The 20,467-nt window shown below is 42.8% G+C and overlaps 2 protein-coding genes across 4 annotated transcripts in view; one reads left to right on the forward strand and one right to left on the reverse strand.

Moving 5' to 3' along the window:
• The first annotated feature begins 1,499 nt into the window (after nt 1-1,499).
• On the forward strand, nt 1,500-4,781 carry ATP5PO (ATP synthase peripheral stalk subunit OSCP). Its single transcript, XM_026077712.1, has 7 exons — nt 1,500-1,608; nt 1,830-1,880; nt 1,979-2,089; nt 2,498-2,627; nt 2,744-2,856; nt 4,176-4,262; nt 4,600-4,781. The coding sequence occupies exons 1-7, from the start codon at nt 1,579-1,581 to the stop codon at nt 4,711-4,713; spliced, it is 636 nt and encodes a 211-aa protein (XP_025933497.1). The 5' UTR covers nt 1,500-1,578; the 3' UTR covers nt 4,714-4,781.
• A 2,231-nt stretch (nt 4,782-7,012) lies between these two features.
• The window catches only part of ITSN1 (intersectin 1), a 143,349-nt gene continuing 129,894 nt past the window's right edge, over nt 7,013-20,467 (reverse strand). For 2 of the 3 annotated variants that reach the window (XM_026077651.1, XM_026077649.1), the window contains 6 exons: nt 19,228-19,440; nt 18,572-18,693; nt 16,199-16,281; nt 16,015-16,098; nt 15,428-15,601; nt 7,013-14,560 (listed from right to left, as the gene is read on the reverse strand). In XM_026077651.1, the coding sequence (XP_025933436.1) occupies nt 14,412-14,560; nt 15,428-15,601; nt 16,015-16,098; nt 16,199-16,281; nt 18,572-18,693; nt 19,228-19,440 (825 nt within the window). In that variant the 3' untranslated portion in view covers nt 7,013-14,411. Of the gene's footprint in view, nt 14,561-15,427; nt 15,602-16,014; nt 16,099-16,198; nt 16,282-18,571; nt 18,694-19,227; nt 19,501-20,467 lie in introns of all 3 variants that reach the window. The other variant, XM_026077650.1, reaches the window with a different exon arrangement.

A 20,467-nucleotide genomic window follows, 5' to 3' on the forward strand; every position in this document is an offset into this window, starting at 1 on the left:
TCTAGAATAAAGCATATTGGTGATCTTATCTCAGGTGGGATGGTAGCACAGCTTTTTTATTAAGGCTGTGTTTCCTGCAGAGCATGATTGTAATTCTCTAGGTTTGATTTAGCCAGAGTGATCACAAAAGTGATCATTAGTCTTTCAATTTGTAGCAACAGCAACATCTAGTGTTTAAAGTCTGCCCTGCATACTGATGTAGCATGTTCGTTATTAATGCAATGCTTTGTATTTCAATAGCACCTCCAGTCTCAGCTAGTCATACCACAGAAATAATTACTCAAACAGCTCTATGAAGCAGTCAATCGTTTTACTTTTTCTCATAGAAAAGATGGAAGAATCAGGGAGAGAAAGAGTTTAATCATTCAAGATAGTCCAGTGGTATGCAGGACCTGAGTGAGCTGTTCAAGGTCACACAGGGAGACCGTGACAAAGTCAGAGCTAAAATTCAGATCGCCTGTCCTGTGCTTTACCTGGAAGATTGTCTCTTTCCCCAGGAGATGTTTGGATCTAGCTTATCCAAGGGGAGGAAATAGCTCATTGTATTTCAGAGATAGTTCCACTGTGCTAGAGGACACCAGAGATGTCTGCGAGGAAAGCACAGCTGACATTTTCTCTTTTGAAGAACTTTTACATGGAGATTTCTTTCTTGGTGCCTCTGAATGGAGGGAAGTATGTTTGTGTGAATTACAGGAACATCACAGGAACATGGGAAAGGGCAGTGGATATGTCACTGCACCATGTTATAATAATTGCAAGCCCCCCCAGTGATCCCCGTGGCACACGATTTTTCCCTTCCCTTAGCCCCTCGACCTGCAAAGACGCAAATAATGACACTGCAGTGACCCAACTGGAGAAGATGTTGCAGCTGTTCATGCAAGACAGTCACATACTGGGTTGGGGCCTGCAAGGACAGCAATTGCTGTGGTTACTGTAATTGTCTCCAGAGCCACGTTCCTATGAATCCTTCTGAGAAAAATAATTTTCAGCAACACAAGACAACCTGTGGAAAGGGGGGCAAGGACGGGGATTTTTCATCTTGAGCTTCACCACATGTGGTGTTCCAGTTACAGCTCCAGCACCTGGAGGCCAGGGATGTCAGAGGCGCCTCCGCTTTCCTTTCCTTCATCTGCCGGCCAGGCACAAACCATCCCGGCCGACAAAAAACCAGCGGGCTCCCGCGGGAGGAGAGCCGCGGCTGCGCTCCCGCACCTGCAAGCAGCCATCCTCGCCTCACCCCTCGGACTGGCTGGGCGGCCACGGGGCCCTGACTCATGGCTTTTCCCCTCTAACTCCCAGCCGGGCCTGGCAAGGCGCCTCGGAGGGGCTTTGGGGAGCGGCGCAGCCGGGGGCGGCGGGCCGTTAGGCGCGCGCTGCCGCTCCGCCTCCCGCCTCCCGCCTCCCAGCAGGCAGCGCCCGGCAGGCCGCCCTTCAGAACTACCCTCCCCAGTGCGCCCCGCGGCAAGAAGGGCGGAGGGGCGGGAAGACTGTTGGCGGCCGCGCGTGCGCGTCGCGTCGCGTCGCGTCGCGTCAGCGGCGGCCGGGCTCCCCTGTGACCTAGAGCGGCTGTCGGAGAAGATGGCGGCGGCTGCGGCGCTCTGTCTGAAGGTGAAGGGCGGGGGGGGAGAGGGGGGCGCAGGGGCCACGGGTCGCTCCCGGGGGGGGGGGAAGGGCGCGAGGAGAGGGGCCGCGTGTCGCGCGTGCGCCCCCCCCCATGTCAGTGCGGGGTCTCCAGCCCCTTCCCACCCCCCTCTCCCACCCCTTGCGCGCACCCCCGGCCCCGAGGTGGCGGTTGCGCGGCGATGCCAGCCGTTATATGCGTCCCGCAGGTGCGGCACCTGAGCACGTCCGCGGCGAGGCCCGTCTCCAAGCTGGTCAAGGTGAGGGGGTGCGGGGGGAGGAGCAGGGGGGTCACCGGCGAGCCGCGGGCTCCCCGGCTCCTGGCGGCTCTCAGCACCCGCCTGCTCTCTCGCCCCAGCCCCCCATCCAGGTGTACGGGCTGGAGGGCCGCTACGCCACCGCGCTGTACTCTGCCGCCTCCAAGCAGAAGAAGCTGGACCAGGTAGAGAAGGAGCTGAGCCGAGTCTGGGTAAGGCCTGAGTTCTCACAGCGGTTTGGGGGTCAGCAGGGCTCACCTGCGGCTTCTCATTGGGGGATGGATTCAGCTCTTAAATACTCTGAGCCTCCCCCTTTTAACCAACACGGTTTGTCTGCTGCCTGTACCTGCAGTCTGTTTTTGTGTCACTCCTTTGTGCCTCCAGTGCTGCTCCTCAGCCTGTTAAGCTGTTTAGTAGTGATACAGCATCAGCTGTGAAAGGAACATATTGTAAATGTGCAACATGTGAAGTTGTTATTTCATTTCCTGACTCCTTACTTCTGATCTCTCTTTATTCTTGCTCAACTAGTGATCTTGTTGCCTACCCTGAATAGTCTACATTGGCCTTGTAATGCCTGGAAAACTCCTGGCTTTCATCATGTTGTTTGTGTATCCTCTTAGACTCTCATGAAGGATCCCAAACTATCCAGTGTTGTTATGAACCCTCATACCAAGAGCACAGTTAAACAAAAAGCTGTAAATGATGTTTTAGCAAGAGAGAAGATGTCCCCTATTACTGTCAACCTGATGAGTAAGTAAGCATTTGAATGCTGAAAAACATCTAAGGCTAATTGTTATTACCAGTAGCTAAATAAACCTGCTTCTTTGGGGCACTTTAAACCCTCTCAATACATCTATCTTTTCCAGACTTGCTTGCTGAAAACGGTCGCTTACGTTACACTCCAGACATTGTTTCTGCATTTGGGAAGATCATGAGTTCATACCGAGGAGAAGTGCTGTGCACAGTTACCACTGCCCAGGTGAGTTAGAATAATCTAGGTCGAGCTTAAAAGGCGTAATGGCATAAATGGCAAACTTCTTTAATTTAATTTTGCTCTCTGTGGCATAAGTAGCTTGTTATATGAACAGTGAGGAAAAATCTCACCTCTACCAAGATGAAAGTCTCTCTGCAACTGGCTTTTTGGTTTCCAACAGTTATTGGTCAGATCTGTCATCAAGATCATACTGAGCAGGTCAGAGTTAACAGATCAGCTGTCAGCTAGAGCAAGGCAGTTACCCAATTGAACTAAGAATGCCTGTGGTGCCTGATACTGTACTTCATGGAGAGTAACTACCTAATTTGCTGAGTGCGGTAATCGGGACATATGGCTAACTCTGAAACCATGTAGCCTTTGGGTAGGGCTATAGTGAACTGCCTACCTGGACCAAATAATAAGTCTCATACATTTCAAGTTGCATGGCTCTCTGTAGCCCACAAGCATAGTCTAGTTGATGGCCTTCAGGAATATGTGAAAGGTTTTCATAGGTTCATGAGTTTACAAGTTTTCCCAAGTATTTCGTGTGCAAAGGTACTTTCCCTCTACCTTTTATTTTGGCTCTCAAACTGTTAGCTATTAAATAGCTTTAATAAATATAACTAGCTAAATAGGTTTAAATTATGGCAAAACAAAAGCATTACTGTTCTGTGAATTCTGTTTCTGGTTCCTGGTCACAGTAATATCTGAGTGACTCATAGGGATGGCAAAGACATATTCACAGTGCCCTTCTCACAGGGCTATAGAATTCTCTATGCCCAAGAGAGTTACTTACCTGATAGCATACTGGAAACCTGCAGCAGGACTGGGAACTGTGTGCCCATGTCCTGAGTCACTGTCCAGCACTTCATGTGAAACCATTTTTCTACCCAAGCTAACAATCTGAATTGTTAGGAGCAGCAAAATTGATCTTTCCCCATATAGCCTAAACACTGCTGTGAAGAAGATCTCAAGGTTCCATGTCCAGTGCTTGCCTTTGCAAAAGTATGGATTCTCGCCACATGCTTTCTTAGGATGTTAACATGAAACTGTTGCTGGGAATATGTGTAGAAAATGGTACAGTGTTTAATGAAATTAAACTAAGCAGCACAAAGTGACTGCTATTTCTGTAGTGTCCCTTTTTTATTGCTCTCTGAGTAGGCTGCTTACTCTGCCTTCCTGGAAGCATCTTTCTTTAGTGTTGCTTTTTCTTTGAAGATTAATCTAAAGATAACAAGAATCAGTATTTTCTATCATTTGATTTTTTTTGTTTGTTTGTTTTTGAAAGTCCTTCATTTTCTCTGGATTTTGTTCAAATTTTTCAGCCCTTGGATGATGCTAACCTTACTGAGCTAAAAAGTGCTTTGAATGGATTCTTGGTTAAAGGAGAGATCTTAAAGCTGGAGACCAAGGTATGGATTTTTGACTTGTAAATAGATTCCATCAAGTTAACGTTAAGCGAGCTTTAGTCTCTCTGTTCTTTTTTTAAATTTGTTGTGTAACTTTTTTTTTTAGTGGCTGGATTCAGTAAAAGGAGTATGTGCAATACTGTATATATTTCTGTGCATTCTTGTAGACTTGATGATGCTGCAATTACTAAAATCTTAACTTTGGAATATGGTGACTGCAAAACTATATTAAACAAGGGTGTTTTAAAAGCTTTTTCTTTGCTAGTGTAAACATTGAATATTAGGCTAACAAATCTTTGCTTTAGATTTTTAGAATTTCTGTTCAATATTTTTTCCTTAGACTGATCCGTCAATCCTTGGTGGAATGATTGTCAATATTGGGGAGAAGTACGTGGATATGTCAACAAAGTCAAAGATCCAGAAACTCACCAAAATCATGAGAGAGACTGTCTAGCAAACTGTCCTATTCAATCACAATGAAACCTGTCAGATGAATATAATAAAATTACTACTTCTTGAGTAGACTGTTTTAAGTATTTTGATGATTCAGAAACATAATACTGAGAAAGAAAGGTTGTGAAGCTGTAGTGAGTTTCCCTTAGTCCTCATTGATCGTTTTGTGACACAGCTTGAAAATCTAGTTTGCCATGAATGCGGGTGAATGTTGCTCTGAAGGAGATGGAGAATATTTCTCTAAAAGTTGATGAATGTGGTCACCCTGCCAATGAGTTCCTGTCAGTCTCAAGAGAAGACTTTCACATAGGGTAGGGGCAGGACAACAGTTCAATAGTTCTGTTGTTGCACATGTTATTTCTAACTATAGAAGGACTTAGCACTTAAACTGTGACTAGTTGTTACACAGTGACAGTGACTATTAAATAGGCTTGTCATCAGTGCATTCTCAAATGCAAAAGTAAATCAGACTTGCTTAAGTTTTAGAGCCAAATTCACTTCTGTGTTTGTATAGTTTAGTTATAATGAAGATTTGTGTACACCTTAAACTAAAATTACCCTTTACAAGCTTACTAGTAAGAGGTTAAGATGTTTGTAACTTAAAACTACTTACAAAAATGTTTGGATTCAGACTGGTTTACAACTAGCTAGCATTAACATAGTGTTGCAATGGCAGGTTGTGTGTGCTTTTGGGTTTTTCACTTAAACGCCAACTTATGGTTGTCTTTCAGTTTTGTCTTGAAGTGCTGTGCCTCTATTTTCCATTAAGAGAATCTTGAATAGGTTTGAGAAGCACTGTAAAGAGCCTGTTTGTTTTTTTTTTTTCCTGTTGGTTCTTGGTGAAATAACACTGACAATGAGATACCCCCGCCTCCCTCAGCAAGAATCGTATGTTGAACTGGTAGTGCTAGCTTGAATTTATTTCGGCCATGTTATTGTTGAAACCTTTTAACCGACCACCATCTGTATTTTACCTTTCTAATAAGTAGTCCCTGCATCGGAGAGACTGGTGAGCCCTCCTGCTGGGTGGCTGCTGGGTGCTGGGTGGCTGCTGAAGTTCTCTCTATGCTGGAACTACTTTTTCCACCACAGGTATCCCATGCCTTTTGGCCATACATCTTGTATGGAAAAGACGTAGGATAAAGTCTGTGCTCAGCATTTAGCCAATTTTCCAGAGGAAGAGGGACAGGGAAGGGCCCAAGAGCCCTGGGGCAAAATGAAGTGGTGTTCCCTGAGGTGGGGGAGCAGCGGGGCCCCTGCAGCTGGAGGGTTTGTGTTCAGGCAGGGGACAGGAGCACCAAGCTTGTGCTGACAGCTGCCCATTAGCCCTGGGAAGGGGGCAGAGTCAGTGTGCTTGAGGGGGTGACACGAAGGGTCTTGTGCGAGCTGCTTTCCACTCGTGCTGCTCCATAGTGGCAGTGCAYGAGATGATACGGCTTCCGCGAGCTCAGCATCAGGCGGAGGAGATGCAGGCACGTCCTTTCAAGAACCAATGCCGGCCAGCGCTCAACTGGATTAACGAGGCCTGGACAAACCGGCTCTAAACGGGTCAGACCTTCCCAACACATCCCATCGTGTCTACCTTATGTCATCTGAGACTCACAGGCTACTGTGGGACAAATCTTAGGCTGCAGCGTTGTCCCCTCGTGTCAACCCAGCCTGAAACAGCTGAGAAAAAGTGCATCCCCAGGGTACAGAAGTTAGTCGGTTTGGGGCTAGACAAATAGACCTGCTGCTTAAAGTGCTGAATGTTGCTCTCGTGTGCCCAGGGATATCGGCCTGGGGTGAACTGGCCAAATTCACTAAATATTAACAAAAACTGGGGGAGAGACTGAAGTGGGACTGCCCTCAAGCAGCTAGCAGCGGAGCCCCAGGCAACCTCTGACAAGCTGAATCAACACTACACAGGGAGTATCCGTCTGTAAATCAGGGCCCATGTAAATTAGTAAAACACGCATAGTAATGACACCTGTCCTACTAAGCAATGTCTTTTTTTTTTCCTTTCTTTTTTTTTGCTGCCTCATTATGGCAACTTCTCTCAATTTTCCTATCTGAAAAATGCGAACAATATATTACAGAGATAAAAAGTGGCATGTGTCAGGCATTAAATGCTAGTAATTCATTTCCCTATTGCTGGGTTTATCACTTTGCTTCTGTCATAACTATGTAAGTCCTTTTGTCAAAAATATTAATCTGAAGATTTATTCAATATGTCTCTGACACCGTAATACCACTCTTACTCAATGCTTCTCAAGAATGCAAGAATACACAGTTAAGCTTTAAAAAAACCAGGATTTATTCTTGCATAATTTCACTTGCACAACTACAGTCTCATCTGTGTCAAACATTACACAGAATAAAATCTTATTTTCAGTATCAACCTTGGTGAATGCAGTCTGGGAAGTGGGCATAACTCCTTGAACAGACGAATACATTTTAAGGACTTTCATTCAATTTGACATTTGTCTGTAAATAGAATTACTTAAGTGTGGCAGAGGAAATAACACATTCAAAGCAACCAAAGCACAATTGAAATTGTCTTAAGAGAAACAGTGGTGTCTGATTCATAATTCTTCATAATACCTACTACAAATGCTTAAAAAAAAAAAAAAAGAACTTCACAGTACAGGTGTATTACTGTAGGATAATTAGATATGATCTAAATTACAAGTAAATTTTAAATTCTCTAAAAAAAGAAAATTAACTCTTTCTCCTGTCTGGGCAGCTCTTAAGACAAATACAGATAACAGTTATTTTATAATGCTTCTGTAATTTTTAGGATCTTAAGAATACTACATACAGTACAATACTTCCTTTCTTAAGAAAAAAGGAAACTAGTTGATACCATTTGTTTGGCAACGAAAAGTGCACTAAAAAGTAACAACACCACCATCGGGGGGTATTCCCCAATTCTAAGTATTAACATTGAAAAAATACTACAGCTATCTTTTTTTTCTCAACAATTTACCAACACTAAGTAAAAAGTACCCATTATAAAGTCTGCAAAGGCTATTAGAATCTAAATTCCTTTTTCAGTGAATTGAGAACTGGAATAGGGTATTCTGCAAAAGCTGTTAGCAGTGAATCAGCGTGCTAAAAACACGTCGCCCCTTTACAAATTGCAGCCCAGGTAGGAGGAACGCCACCACGACATGGGCGCGCTTTGCGTTTCCCAGAGCAGGGCCCTTTCTCACCAGTTTCTCATGGGCCAAAGCGCAGGTGTCCCTTCGCCCTCCCGCCTCGAAAATCCGGGTTTCACACCCTGTGGGCCTGTAGGCGTCTTTTACAAGGATGACGGGGACAGATGCAAAAACAAGCGACCAACGCTGCTGGGAAAGCCCTGTCCGCACCGGCCGGGTTTGGGCAGCTTGACCTGCAGGGCACCAAGCTCTTATTTCTGCCCCTTTTCCCCTACTCTCGTGTACCCAGATCTTCCATTTTAATTTGCACTCACTGCAACATTCAACAGCTGCTGTCTGCTATAAGGTCACAGAAAAAGTAACAATTTCCTTTACTTCCATGACATTTTAAGATCCCAGAATCAAATGCTAAATCCAGGGTTAGCAACATTTTGCTACATTCCTGCACAAGGAATTCACCTGCAGTCACAGCAGAACCTTCTCCGACAACTACATCAAGCAACTAGGCTAGTTTAACATCGTCCTACTGCAATTTTTAATTCATTTAAATTAGGTCCTAAATATATCCTCATATGTACAGAAAAATAATTTCCCAAGGATGGTCCCTATTTTAAAATATCTAAATGAATAAACAAAATTGTGGGCCTATAAATGTTTTTTCTGTTAGATTTACTCAGTATTTGACAACAACAACATAGCTGTGTTTTTATATCATATATACAAATAATCATATATATATCTATATATATATAAGCTCGTATTTACCTATAGATACATTGATATGCATGTAGGACATCATAGGGTGTTTGGGCAAAACAAACACCAGGATATATGTGGAATGTACATATAGAGCAAACCCCTCAAAGCTAAGTTGCTTTAGCCTGATTCCCAGCTTTTCTGTGTTTCAAGGGCTTTGACTGCTGGATTTGAATTAACTGAAATCCCCAGTGGCAAATAGAGCAGTATGAAAGTAGACGCCACTGCTGCAGTAAAAGCTTGGACTTGTGACAGCTTAGTTTTGAAAATGTACTTACTTAATAATATTACAAAAACTTCATTATCCACAATGTCCCCCCCAACTCTACTCATATGTAACAAAAAGTGATTTTTTTTTAAAGGGTAAAAAAATTGTAAAATGAACATTTTAAAAGTTCCCTCATAAAAACTCATATTGAGAAAATATACAATAATTAAGTGCATCTAAAAAACGTTCTGTAATTTATCAGTCATTTGGCTTAGTGTCAGCTCAGTGACATGCTATGTCTTTCAAGGTGCCCAAGTCAAATCACCAACTGCACACAACCTCTCAGGGCTTCACACACTGGCTTTCTACCAGCACTAAACTTGGCAAGATACTTGGTATGTCTGAGGCCAAGGTCAACAGACTGTTTTATATTTTATAGTGTTTCCTAAGGTGTTGCAATCTGCAAGTATATGAATTATGATTTGCCCAGTACGCACAGTTCTGGAGAGTTCTGTGGCTCTAACCCAAAGACCATTCACTTTTGGGAAAGCAAGGAGGAAAACAGATCCAACTGCAAAGAAAATGAACTATTGTATTTTATCTTCAGTTTTAATTTTTTGTTTGATGCTCTGGTTATATCATCTGGCTCAATCTTCCGATCCTTGAAAAGCTCAAACCAACATCATAATGTAGGCTCTAAATTATCGAAGCCACCCAGCTTTCAAATTCAGCCACGTACCTCCAGCAAAGCACGTCGGCATACAGCTAGCTTAAAACCTGCCTGAACAGGGCTGCAGATTCAAGTTAGGCACCCGCTGAAGTGCTCTGTTGAGATGAGGGGCGACCAGGGTGTGAGAGCGCATGACTGAGCTGCCAGGTGAGCCGGGAGGGAGAAGCCTAGGAAGGAGTCCCGAAAACAGCCCCACTGCACAAAGCAGAGCTCTGGTGGGGTTTCAAGGGAAGGAAATCCTGAGGCTTTCCACGGTGCTTCACCCCAGGGCAGGAGCACTAGATTACTCACAGGAGGAAGAAAAACCTAACAGGACAGAAGCAGAGCAGTAGGGTGAGGGGAGGCGTGATGGTTGGGTACCAGCTGGAGGCTGAGGGTGGGGGAGACTGGGGTGGTCTCCAACTTGAAGTGCAACCCTAACGGCGATGAAATGGAGCCTAACTGGCATCTCTGAAGGGTTAATTCCTGTCTGCAGGGAGAAAACTGCTTGCTCTTGAGGCAGATCCTCAAGACCAAGTGGATTCTTACTGGATTCAAAAAGAGCCTTCCCAGTGTCTCCAGGGGTGGAGAGATCCTAAATGGGTGAAGGGACACAGGTGAAGGGACAGACAGCCACCCTGCTGACGTATAACGACATTGCTGGCAAATAGCTTGTACAGCTACACCTTGAGGATGCAAGTCCTCTGAGAAACAGGGAACTGGCACATTGATGCACCAGGGAGAAATACCATTCTCCTTGCTAAAATTAATATACAAAAGGAAAGAATGCAATTCCCAGAACTGCAGCTCGGAAAATGGGCATGTACCTGTGTATCTCCTGGGTGTTCATGAGAGCTGTCTGGATCACACCAGGAAAGCAAAGAGCCTCACAGCAACGTTTACATGTCCATGAAATCTTTGTGAAAGTGCCTTGCAACACCACAGTGCCAAGCACCACAGAGATACATCTCAGAAGGGAATTCCTGGAAAGGTGAGTATGAAGGCTGTTAAAAACACCCAAAAGCCCAACTTCTATAAAGAAGTGCATGCAAATTCCTGCATAAATACAGAGCCGCATTAAATCCCATGTGGCTTTACCTGTAATACCTTCCTGGATGAGAACAAATGCATGGTTCATTATTAATCACTGTTATTGTTGTTAATATTATTATGGGTTCTTATGATCCTGGATAATTAAAGTTCTGCTGTGATACTGTGGATCTGATTTTAAACTAATCCAAAAAATAAAAAAAAAAAATTCCTTTTTCTTAGATATCCTATCCTGTCTGCAACCACAATAGCATTGATGTTCTGCCTGTCCCCAGCTACCTCCATCTTCCAACAGTAATTTTAATCATTTCTAAAAATTTTGTTGTTTCTGGCCCATTAGCTCAGTTCTGCTACAAGACTTAGAATTAAGGAAGCACTAGACAGAAATACCATTCTCCTTGTTAAAATTAATATACATAGTGGGAGAATGCAATTCCCAGAACTACAGCTTGGAAACCAAGCTACCAGGGCATTTTTTTTTTTCCATTGCAGTTTTTCTCGCAGCCGCAGATTTTGCTATTTCTTTCCTTGGGCTTTTTTTCTCCTGATTTATCGAAAGCAAGATCACTGTTTCAATGAAAGTAGTGAATGCATTAAAAAGTCACAGAAATATTTTAGAAAGGCTTGAATGCCAGCCAAGGAGTTTGATGCTGAAGAATTACTTCTAAGCAAACATTCTCCTCCAGTAAAGTACAGCCTGCTACAAGGGGGAAACTCTCTATCCTGAGAGACAGTCCCAGTGGCCCATGTGCCACTTCAGCCTCATCAGTGCCTCATTTTGAGAACTCTTAGTGGATGGACCTTGTGCTCACCCTCTGTACCAGGATGAATTTGACCCACAGGAGAATAAAGGCAGATGAAGACAGCCAGTCCGGCAACTCTGCAACATACAGATTTACAAGCCTCTGTAATTTTAACGGGGATGCTCATCCACGTGGATTGCTAATGGCTCTTTCAAACCAAAATATAATCAAGTATTACCTGGGCTTAGAGATTTGTTGTTGTTGTTTGGTATAGCACTGGGAAAAGTTTACACACATCTGGATGGGGCTGGAAAGGGGGTTGTGCTCTAAAGTGTGTGATTTTACTGCTATATTCAGAGATACATAACCAAGAGTCTGAATTATAGGGTCTACACAAATACAGGTATTAAGACAGCAGTAGCACAGACTAGCAGGGTTTGGCCTGACAGCCCGAAGAGGACACTCGAAAGACCACAGCTCAACCTCCCCACACTCTGGTAACACCGGCTGACTTGGTAAACACACCAGAAGATACCAAACTTCCTAACACACCTGCTGCTGAATGCCTCGCTCTTCCCCAAACTCATCAGGACACAGGTCATATTTAAACAGGCCTACGGGAGCATGCCATTTTCTGGACGAAAGCGCTGGTACAAATGCAGCTAACAAGTCTCTCTCTCATGAAAAGGGCTTCTGGAGCATGAAGTCCCAGATGCTTGTGAGATCTATGCAGCTTTGGTGGGCAGGACAGCAGACAACCATCATCTGGGCAGCCACTGAGTCAATGCAAAACAGTGTGCAAGACTGTAAGATTCCTGAACAGGGACAAACATGCTGGTGAAATGATACCTCAAAAGTGATGCTACTTTCTAAGCACTGAAATGAATGGTCACCATATTTACAGCTACTGAGTAAAATTATGACAGCAATAAAAGGTTAGATAATGACATTTAATGTTACTCCATTAATAGATTTTTATCACTTTTTATCCTACCACAACAATGTGTATTTTCATATACATTATATTTAATAAAATGGATTGATATGGAATTAGGAAAGCATGGGTTTAGTACTATTTACATATTTTAATCAAAACAATTTTCTTAACAACATTGAAAAATAGAAACTTAAAGTTCTCTTAATTGTGTTTTCAGCCAGTTAGTGGTAAACAAATGCATGCCTTGGAAGTTAAACTCCCTCTAAAACGCATCAGTTGAAAGTTTCTAACTAAAGTGTGTATCTATCTCTGTTTTGTTCAAAAAATACGTAAGTATGTCTGTCATTTCTGATACAAAATTCTACACTATCATCTTCAATAAATAAATAATAAAGCGATTCTGAAAAGTATGAAATGTAAACTTTGTTGTCCCTCCAACATACATTTTTTCCAATTGCTTGAAACATTATAGTGGTCTTGTAGGAAATTATAATACAGACACTTCCCAGCACAGTTTACACTTATCACCATACTGTATCTAGCTATCTGTTATGAAGATATCCTAATTTCCTAATGGAAATCAATAAGACTTGTAGTGTTAGAGAACACCGCCTATACAGGAAAGGTGGCAACCGGTACTGAAAGGACATGCAAGGAATATCAAAATCTAACAACAGGCTCCACAAGAACATTCACATGCTAATGAAACAAGTTGATACCTCCCATTCGGAAAGAAAGTCAGTACAAAAATACCAGTGTATGATGATAGGCAATGAGCAAAATGAATCCAAGCAGAACAAAGATGAATTTTACTCTTAGGGGTCTACTCTCTCTTAGGTCCAGACTCAGCAAAGCACTTACTTACTTACACACGTGCTTAAGGGAAACCAAGACTTCAGTGCACACTTAAAGCTGGGTGCTTTGACAAACAGGGAAAGTTTGCTGGATGTGGGCCTATATGTGTTTGCTTGTGTGTGTGTGTGTGTGTGTGTGTACGCATACGCACACCTAGAGTTAAATGCATACATAAACCCCAGCATTTCCCAAGATGACAAGGCTTTTCCTTTGGGGTTACCCACTCTGCACAATCACAACAGTTCTCTTTCTGGTCACATCTGATACCACGGCCACCAAACTTATGATCAACCTGGTCTGCGACAAACACCTTCGTGAGCTACAGTATGCCGCTGCCCTGAAATCAATAACATGATGTCAAATACATTTAGGCACGGTACAATTTAATAACTGATCACCACTGATTGCTCTGCAAACCAGATACAATGGGGTAGAAATTAGCTTCCTGAGCTAGAGCCATGATTTTTTTCTTCCCCACTGCAGGTGACAGATTATTCATCTGCATTCACACAGTTAAGCAGCAGTAGTAAAGTAGTACTGAAGTGGTATAGCATAACATTCAGCAGGGCTCTATATTCACTTTCACTTACTGTTCAAAGATTTACAATCCTATAGAAAATAGCAACTTCCAAAGGTACCGAGTGGGGGAACTCTTCTAGAGTGCAATTCATCTCTGTGTAGAAGGCCTGTACATAATTTATTTTCAGGGGCAAAGTGAGTCATGAAGTGGTATGCTAATAGAATCTTCTCTGTTTATAGATATAGATTATTTATTTTCTAAGTCTTTTCAGTACCACCATAAAGGTCTTCAGGTCAATCAAAAATCTTCTTACTGCATAACTGCTCATTCAATTCACATAACATTTACACTCCACTTTGCTGAGCAATAGGCACAAAATTCCTAAGAAGGGGGAAAATCTGCAGAAAGTATCCAAACATACCAACATTGCCCTCTTCATGTAAATTAAAGAGTAGGGTATCTGGAGCAAGCACAGCAACCTGTGTGGTCTCTCAGCCTTTTAGACTGGAGCACAACGAACAACTAGGTTATTTCACAAACCCAGGAAACTAATGTCAAGTTCCACATAGAGAAATTGAGGGAGGTTTCCTCACAAAATTGGGATTCATTTTCCAGCGAGAATTATCAAGGCACAAAGATGCTCCTGTTTGCTTTGATAACCCTCTTATGTGTGAAGGGCAAGCAGTAGTTTCATACCAAACAAATAAGGATTTCGCGACAGCGTCTACAGACACCTTTTGCAGTGAACTCAGACTGAAATAAAACATTGGTCCCTTTCCCTCTAAGGCTCATCAAACAATTGCAGGTCTAGACGGACGACTATCTCTCCTGTTGGGACTTCATGCAGAAGGAGACACTTTGTAACTGGTCCCTTTGAACCCTGATCCTTCTTAATGTCTGCCACACGGATCTCTGTTCTGCCCAAAAAGTCTGAAATGCAAAAAGACAGCATGCTCAGAAATGAAACAACTGTTTTATATTGCAATAAAATGTTAATTTGCAGAAGGAAGTAAGCTTCCATCTACACACAATAAAAGGAGATAACAAGTCTTCAGTCCACAGCATTTTTACAGTTGAAGCAGGCCACTGGCTGCCTGCACAGAAGAGGATTTTATCTGGACCATATTAGGCAGCAGCAGCATTAAAAATAAATGACCCCATAAGCAGAATAATCCACTACATATTTCACAGCTGCCTTGCTTGAGTGGCATATTTATTTTGTGATATCTTGTAAAAAAGGCCAAAGGCTGCTCCACAGTTCAAATGGTGTGAAGTCCTCTGGAGATGATAAAGCGAACAAGTGTATTACACCAGTGACTATGTCAATAGGACAACTGGCATTGGCCATACGAATAAAAGTCCTAGAAAACAGTTCCTGAGACTCCAATATATACTCTCCAGTGCTCTGTATGTCTCTCCAAGGTTATCAAATAAGAATGGGTTAGAAACTGTGGGCTCATTCCTGCCACTGTCATTGTCTGCTACAGGGACCTGAAGACATTTCTCCTCCTGCATTAATTTATCCATTTGCAAACAGTATCCTGAGTTCTACCTAAAGACTTAGCAGATCTGCAAAACACACTTCAGGTATCATAAAGTTGCACACAAAAAAAAAAACCCAAACCCAAAGAGAGCTTGATTCTCTTCACCCTGATACAGGCATGACTCCGCTGGGGAGGAAGGGTGAGTCAGACCCTGGCTACGCAAAGGGGTATACTATTTACCCCAGCAGGCATGTACATCTTAGAAATGGGAGATCTGAAAACAGTCTTGGAAGCGTGGCAGCCTCCTGCTTACCATCTGGGGAGAATTGGTCCCTCTCGAACACTGTAATGCAGAGTACGTCCTGCTCGAGGTCTTTGATAAAGAATTGGCAGTTGGAGTTCCACTTCGGATTGAGGGTGTCCTGTATTGTCTTGGTAATGTGGCACTGAGAGCCCATCGTCACCTCACAGTATGGGTTACTCTTTCCTGGGAAGAAGGAAGCAAATAGAAGAGTGTAATCACTTTTTTAGCTGTGTGAATATCCTCTTGGCTCCTATAGCCAGCTAACAGGGGAAAGGTTGTGGCCTCACTGTCATTTTAATAAACAGGGACACAATTCTGCAAGGTGCAGAGCACCTTCCACTACCATGATTTCAGGACTTTGTGGCTTATGGTCTCTACGGTGGAAACTAAGCTTGCTTGAAACAAATGCTTAAGTGCAGGACACCTGCACGACTGATGCTGAACTGCACAAAATCACCTCTGTATATTTTAAGTTCATTAAAACCGCTTCATTAAACAAAACCCATGTTTTGGACAGAACTTCCCTTAAAATTAGTTTAACAAAAGTGAATGTCTTTTTTATAGAGCATATATTATGAAAAACCCAAGGCTCTTACCATGGGATCTGCAAGGTTTTAGTTCAATGCCTTCAACAATATTCACCATCAACCTCCCAATGCCTGTTGCTCTTTGCGAGCGAACTGCAGTTAAACAGAAGAGGAGAGACAAAAGTCATTATGATATTTTCCTGCCCATGGGCATTTCCACAAAAGAGGAGAATCCCTGCATCCCATGCTGTACCTAAGTAGGCCTTTTCCCTCTTCTTCTTTTCAGTCTCTATGTAAAGTTCCGAAGCAGCTTTAATTTTCTGAACCCAGGCAGTCCTTCAGAAGGAAGAGAAAAAATGTTGCAAAATACCATATCCATTATGATCCCATTTTTCCTCATTAGAGCGTAGCAGAAAAAATAAAGCTGGCCCTCATTCAAAACACTTGCAGCCTAAAGCTCTGATCCCATCCCAGGATCTGCTATGCTGAAGCTGCCTGTTTAGAAGAGATCTTACTGAAATTCTTGGTACCTGCAGAGGTTTAAACATCCCAAGCTAGCAGATCCCATCGCATAAAGAAAGCTCAAGAGAACCACAAACAGGTAAGGACTTGGTGAGAAATCAAAAGGAGGAGATAACAGGCTTGTTCTCACCAAGTCTTTTGCTTTATTACAGTAAGCTAATTTCTTGTAGATATTAGAAAAAGGTCAGGACTGCTTCACTGCAGAGGTGGCCAGTTTTCTTGAACCTAGAGGTTTCATACCGAAACCCTTCTGAGACTCAAGACACATTAAGCGTAATTCAGGGAGGAGTTCACAGGTGATGAGTGGTTTCCCTACGGGTCCCTCAGCTCCCTTACAGTATGGGACCAGACTGTCACATACCCAGATCCTGGCTTCAGCAGCCACTGCTGGCCTGCTGGGTCCTACTGGGCCTCAAGTGTTTAGAAGAACAGCTGTGACACACAAGGAAGCCTGAGACATGGGTCAAGGTAGAACAAAAGCATCTAGAAGTCATGAATCCATTTCAGATCCCAATGTGAAGAGCTGCTGTTCCACAGTGAGCTGCAGCTCTTTACACTTGCCCGGACCAGCGTCTAAACACTCACAGCGTCTAAACACTCACAGATAGCTTTTTGAAAAAACAAAACACTTAGGGCCAATTCTGTCTTCCAGGCCAGCCCTAAAGTTAAGTAAATGGCAGCTTTGGAAGTGTATCAAGGACCAAATTTAGCCTGTGATCATGGGCAAATTAATCATTCATTGATGCTAATATTTTATTTCTGTTGTCATTAATTAAAAGCAAGTAAACGATAAAAACCTAGCCGTATCTCTCACCTGAAATTCTGCATTTATTTAAAAAGCAATTCTGCTACAAATCAAAGTCAACAGTTGTAAAGGCATTTGACTGAAGTGCCTAAATTAGGAGAGCAGGTCCTGGGCTCTCCTCTCTGTGGTGAATGGAGAGAGGCAGGCACCTCCAGAGGGCGTTCAGGACGTAAAGATCTGGCTGTCTCTTCCATTGATGGTACAGTGTAGCCTGCCTAAGCTCCTATCACAGGCACCTCACTGAAGAGCCTGAAGGTAGGTGGGATGAATGTGGTGCCAAGTTCAGATGTTTCTGATTACTGCAGTGGGTGGCCTGACACGGAACAGCTGATAATTGCAATTGTATGATCTGTGCAACAGATCCTAAGTTTAAAAGGCAATAGAGCTATGTCGATGTTCATCACCAAGGGTCTAACCACTATGCTATTCTGTAGCACAGAGGTGGAAAGCACACCCCAAAGGACAAGTGGTATCCACAGAAGTATGATCTTTTGCAAGAGAAATTACATGCATATAAGTAATAATGAAGTAAAATTCCACATTCTGCCAGGCAGGCAGGGAGCAAAAATGTTTTATACTTTTTATGCATTAGAATTGTTAGGGGCAACACATTTGCAAGCCAGCAAAATACTATGCCTAAACTATGTTATATATCTTATGTGCACTTCTCTAGTGGTTTAATTAGCTTTTGCTGGACTTTTCATCTTTTAACAAAAGTTACCTTTCAAGACTTTATATTTGTGCAGAAAAATCTTTTCAATATAAGTAAGTCAGTGTAATCCTGTCTTCCTAAGCTTGCCAGAGACAAAAATCACAACGTGAAGTTTCAGACTTGTCATTCTTTTGACTGTTCCAGTCTAAACTGAACCAGGTTAAAACTAACCAGGTTTTCTTTGGTAGGTTTTTGCTTCAAGTTTTAATTTTGACCTGTTCCTGAATCTCATTCAACATATAGCCATAAAAATGCTTGCACTGGCACAAAAACAGATGGCTGTTAACAGGGGAAGATAGGATTGCATCTTTTGGCTTCCTTACGCTAGCATAAAATGTTCCATAAATATCAGCCCTCTTAACCATTTCACTGCTGGTCTTACTGGAATCTGGGAAACATCATTATTTCTCCCTCCTTTTCATATAATAAATATCACCATATTCTCAGGCACAGGGAATTCTCCAGATAGTCTTGTGACAAACTGCTTTGTAAAGGTTTCCATGGAGATGACTATGCATCTGTATATCCCATACATTTGCATCAGACTTCTCAAATTCAGTATTAACATGGCCTGCACAGGTACTTACCTCTCATTAATGCTTTCAGCCCGAAGTGTATAGACTCTATCAATGTGGGAGATATGGAAGATGGGCTCATCTCCAGAGGGGTCTGTGGGTAATTTTACTAGTACCTCATTTAGAAAAATGGGCTGTAAAACATTAGGCAAAACCACAGTTCTATAGCACAATATCCGAACAGATACATTCAACAAGAATAATTACAACAGATTTCCTTTGTGCCTACAATATCTTTTTCCCCTTCTTCCTAATTCCCATCTTTCTTCAGATCTGCCATTTTTTGAACTCGTTTATTATCAAAGATACAGGTGTCTCCAGAGTCTGGGAACATGTCTTCTGAAGTAAGAGGGCAGCCTTACGGAGCATCGCAATCTGCCCTTTCCCACGGGGAGCAGCTAACACTACTCCCTGCCTCACTCCCTGATACCCATGACCTTTGTTGAAGAGGTTGTTTTGGGAGAGCTTCAAAAGCACCTTTTCTTATCTAGCTAAAGCTAACAACCAGTTTGTTCACCACCAGTCCCTGGAATCTCCAGCATATACCAAACCTTTCCTACTTCTTTTATACAAAGGCTATTGCCCACAGCACCAGTAAGGGAGCTACTGTCTCCCATATCACAGTTAGAATATAAAGATCTTGGTCACCATTTAAGAGTGGTACTTACAGTTTTGTACATTTTATACTGAAGATTAGACTTGGGGCTGAAGACCTTGTCTGTGCCAGAAGAGCCAAGAGGTTTTATGATCTGAGTCAGGAGGAGGAAATCGTTGAACAGAAAGCCGTACAGTTCCTTGTTACTCTTGGCTTTATAGAGTTTCCCACTGTGCAGAAACTTGCGTGGTCCCAAGCAGTTTGTAACAGAATTAAATACGAGTTGCTGCGAAAAGTAGGAGAAGAACAACAACGCACTGTATAAAGTAAAACAATCGAGGTTCCCCTGAAAGAGATCAAATATAGTTTTGAGTCCTAACATTGGTTTTAATTCGTGTCACAGGGATGATGAGCAATGTCTCTGTCTTGCATATGATAAGCAGTGCAAGTCACAGGAAAGCTATACAAAATTAACTGTAGGGCAGCCCATCAGTTGCACGGGGCAAGTCCTGGACAATCAGAGAGAAGCCAAAAGCATCTGTGCCTCCTTTTGAATTTCTCTGCCACAAACATGCATCTCCCTGAGTGGGACTGAGCTGATGATGACTTGTCCTAGATTAGCAGTAGTTATGCAAATGTCTTCTCCAAACGATAAGCTTTCTCAACATGGACTACATGAATTAACAAGTGCTTTTGCTCCCAGTATCTGAATTTCATTCTTTAAAGCATACTAAAGGACTCCCAGACAACCTGTCTTTGTGTACCCCAGTACCTGGGATTAGAGGACAGCTGCCAATAAGTGGCTGGGATGGGAAGAATTTATTACTCATGTAGAGGTTGTTATCAGATCAGCAGTAGGCTTACCCTTTGGTAAGGTGTAATTTTTAGGCTTATTTCCACTGGTCAGGTTGCGTGGTTCTTGCGTCCTAGCTGGCTGAGCAGGTAGATCTGGAGTGGTTCTTTTTATAGATTAGAAACATCTAAGCCAGCAGACTGCGGCAAGGCCTGACCACTCCACGCCATAGATGCAAGGCTGTTACTGGCATTACCATGACAGCAAACAGGCAGTCAGTTGGTCTTTCAAGCAATATTTTTGGTGTTCCAGAGTCAGACGTCATGTACAGAAGACAAATGAACCTGAACCCCTCTCACTTTGGGCAGTAGTTATGCTTAAAAGATAGCTGACAGTGACTTTCACACTTCTGAAATTGTCATATGTGTTTTTCCCTTGAAACAGACTTCATAAGATGAAATGCATATTTTTCCAGTTTATAAACCAACCAATGCTTATTATTATTTTTTAACTTCTAGAA

This window comes from Apteryx rowi, unplaced genomic scaffold, assembly GCF_003343035.1.
Source record: "Apteryx rowi isolate R43461 unplaced genomic scaffold, aptRow1 scaffold_46, whole genome shotgun sequence".
NCBI lineage: Eukaryota > Metazoa > Chordata > Aves > Apterygiformes > Apterygidae > Apteryx > Apteryx rowi.

What these genes read in the sequence shown, in the direction of transcription:
- ATP5PO (XM_026077712.1), top strand. Translation starts at nt 1,579, where the DNA reads ATGGCGGCGGCTGCGGCGCTCTGTCTGAAG. An exon ending in AGGAGCTGAGCCGAGTCTGG is followed by an intron (nt 2,090 to 2,497) that starts GTAAGGCCTGAG and finishes GTATCCTCTTAG; the next exon opens with ACTCTCATGAAGGATCCCAA. An exon ending in TATTACTGTCAACCTGATGA is followed by an intron (nt 2,628 to 2,743) that starts GTAAGTAAGCAT and finishes TATCTTTTCCAG; the next exon opens with ACTTGCTTGCTGAAAACGGT.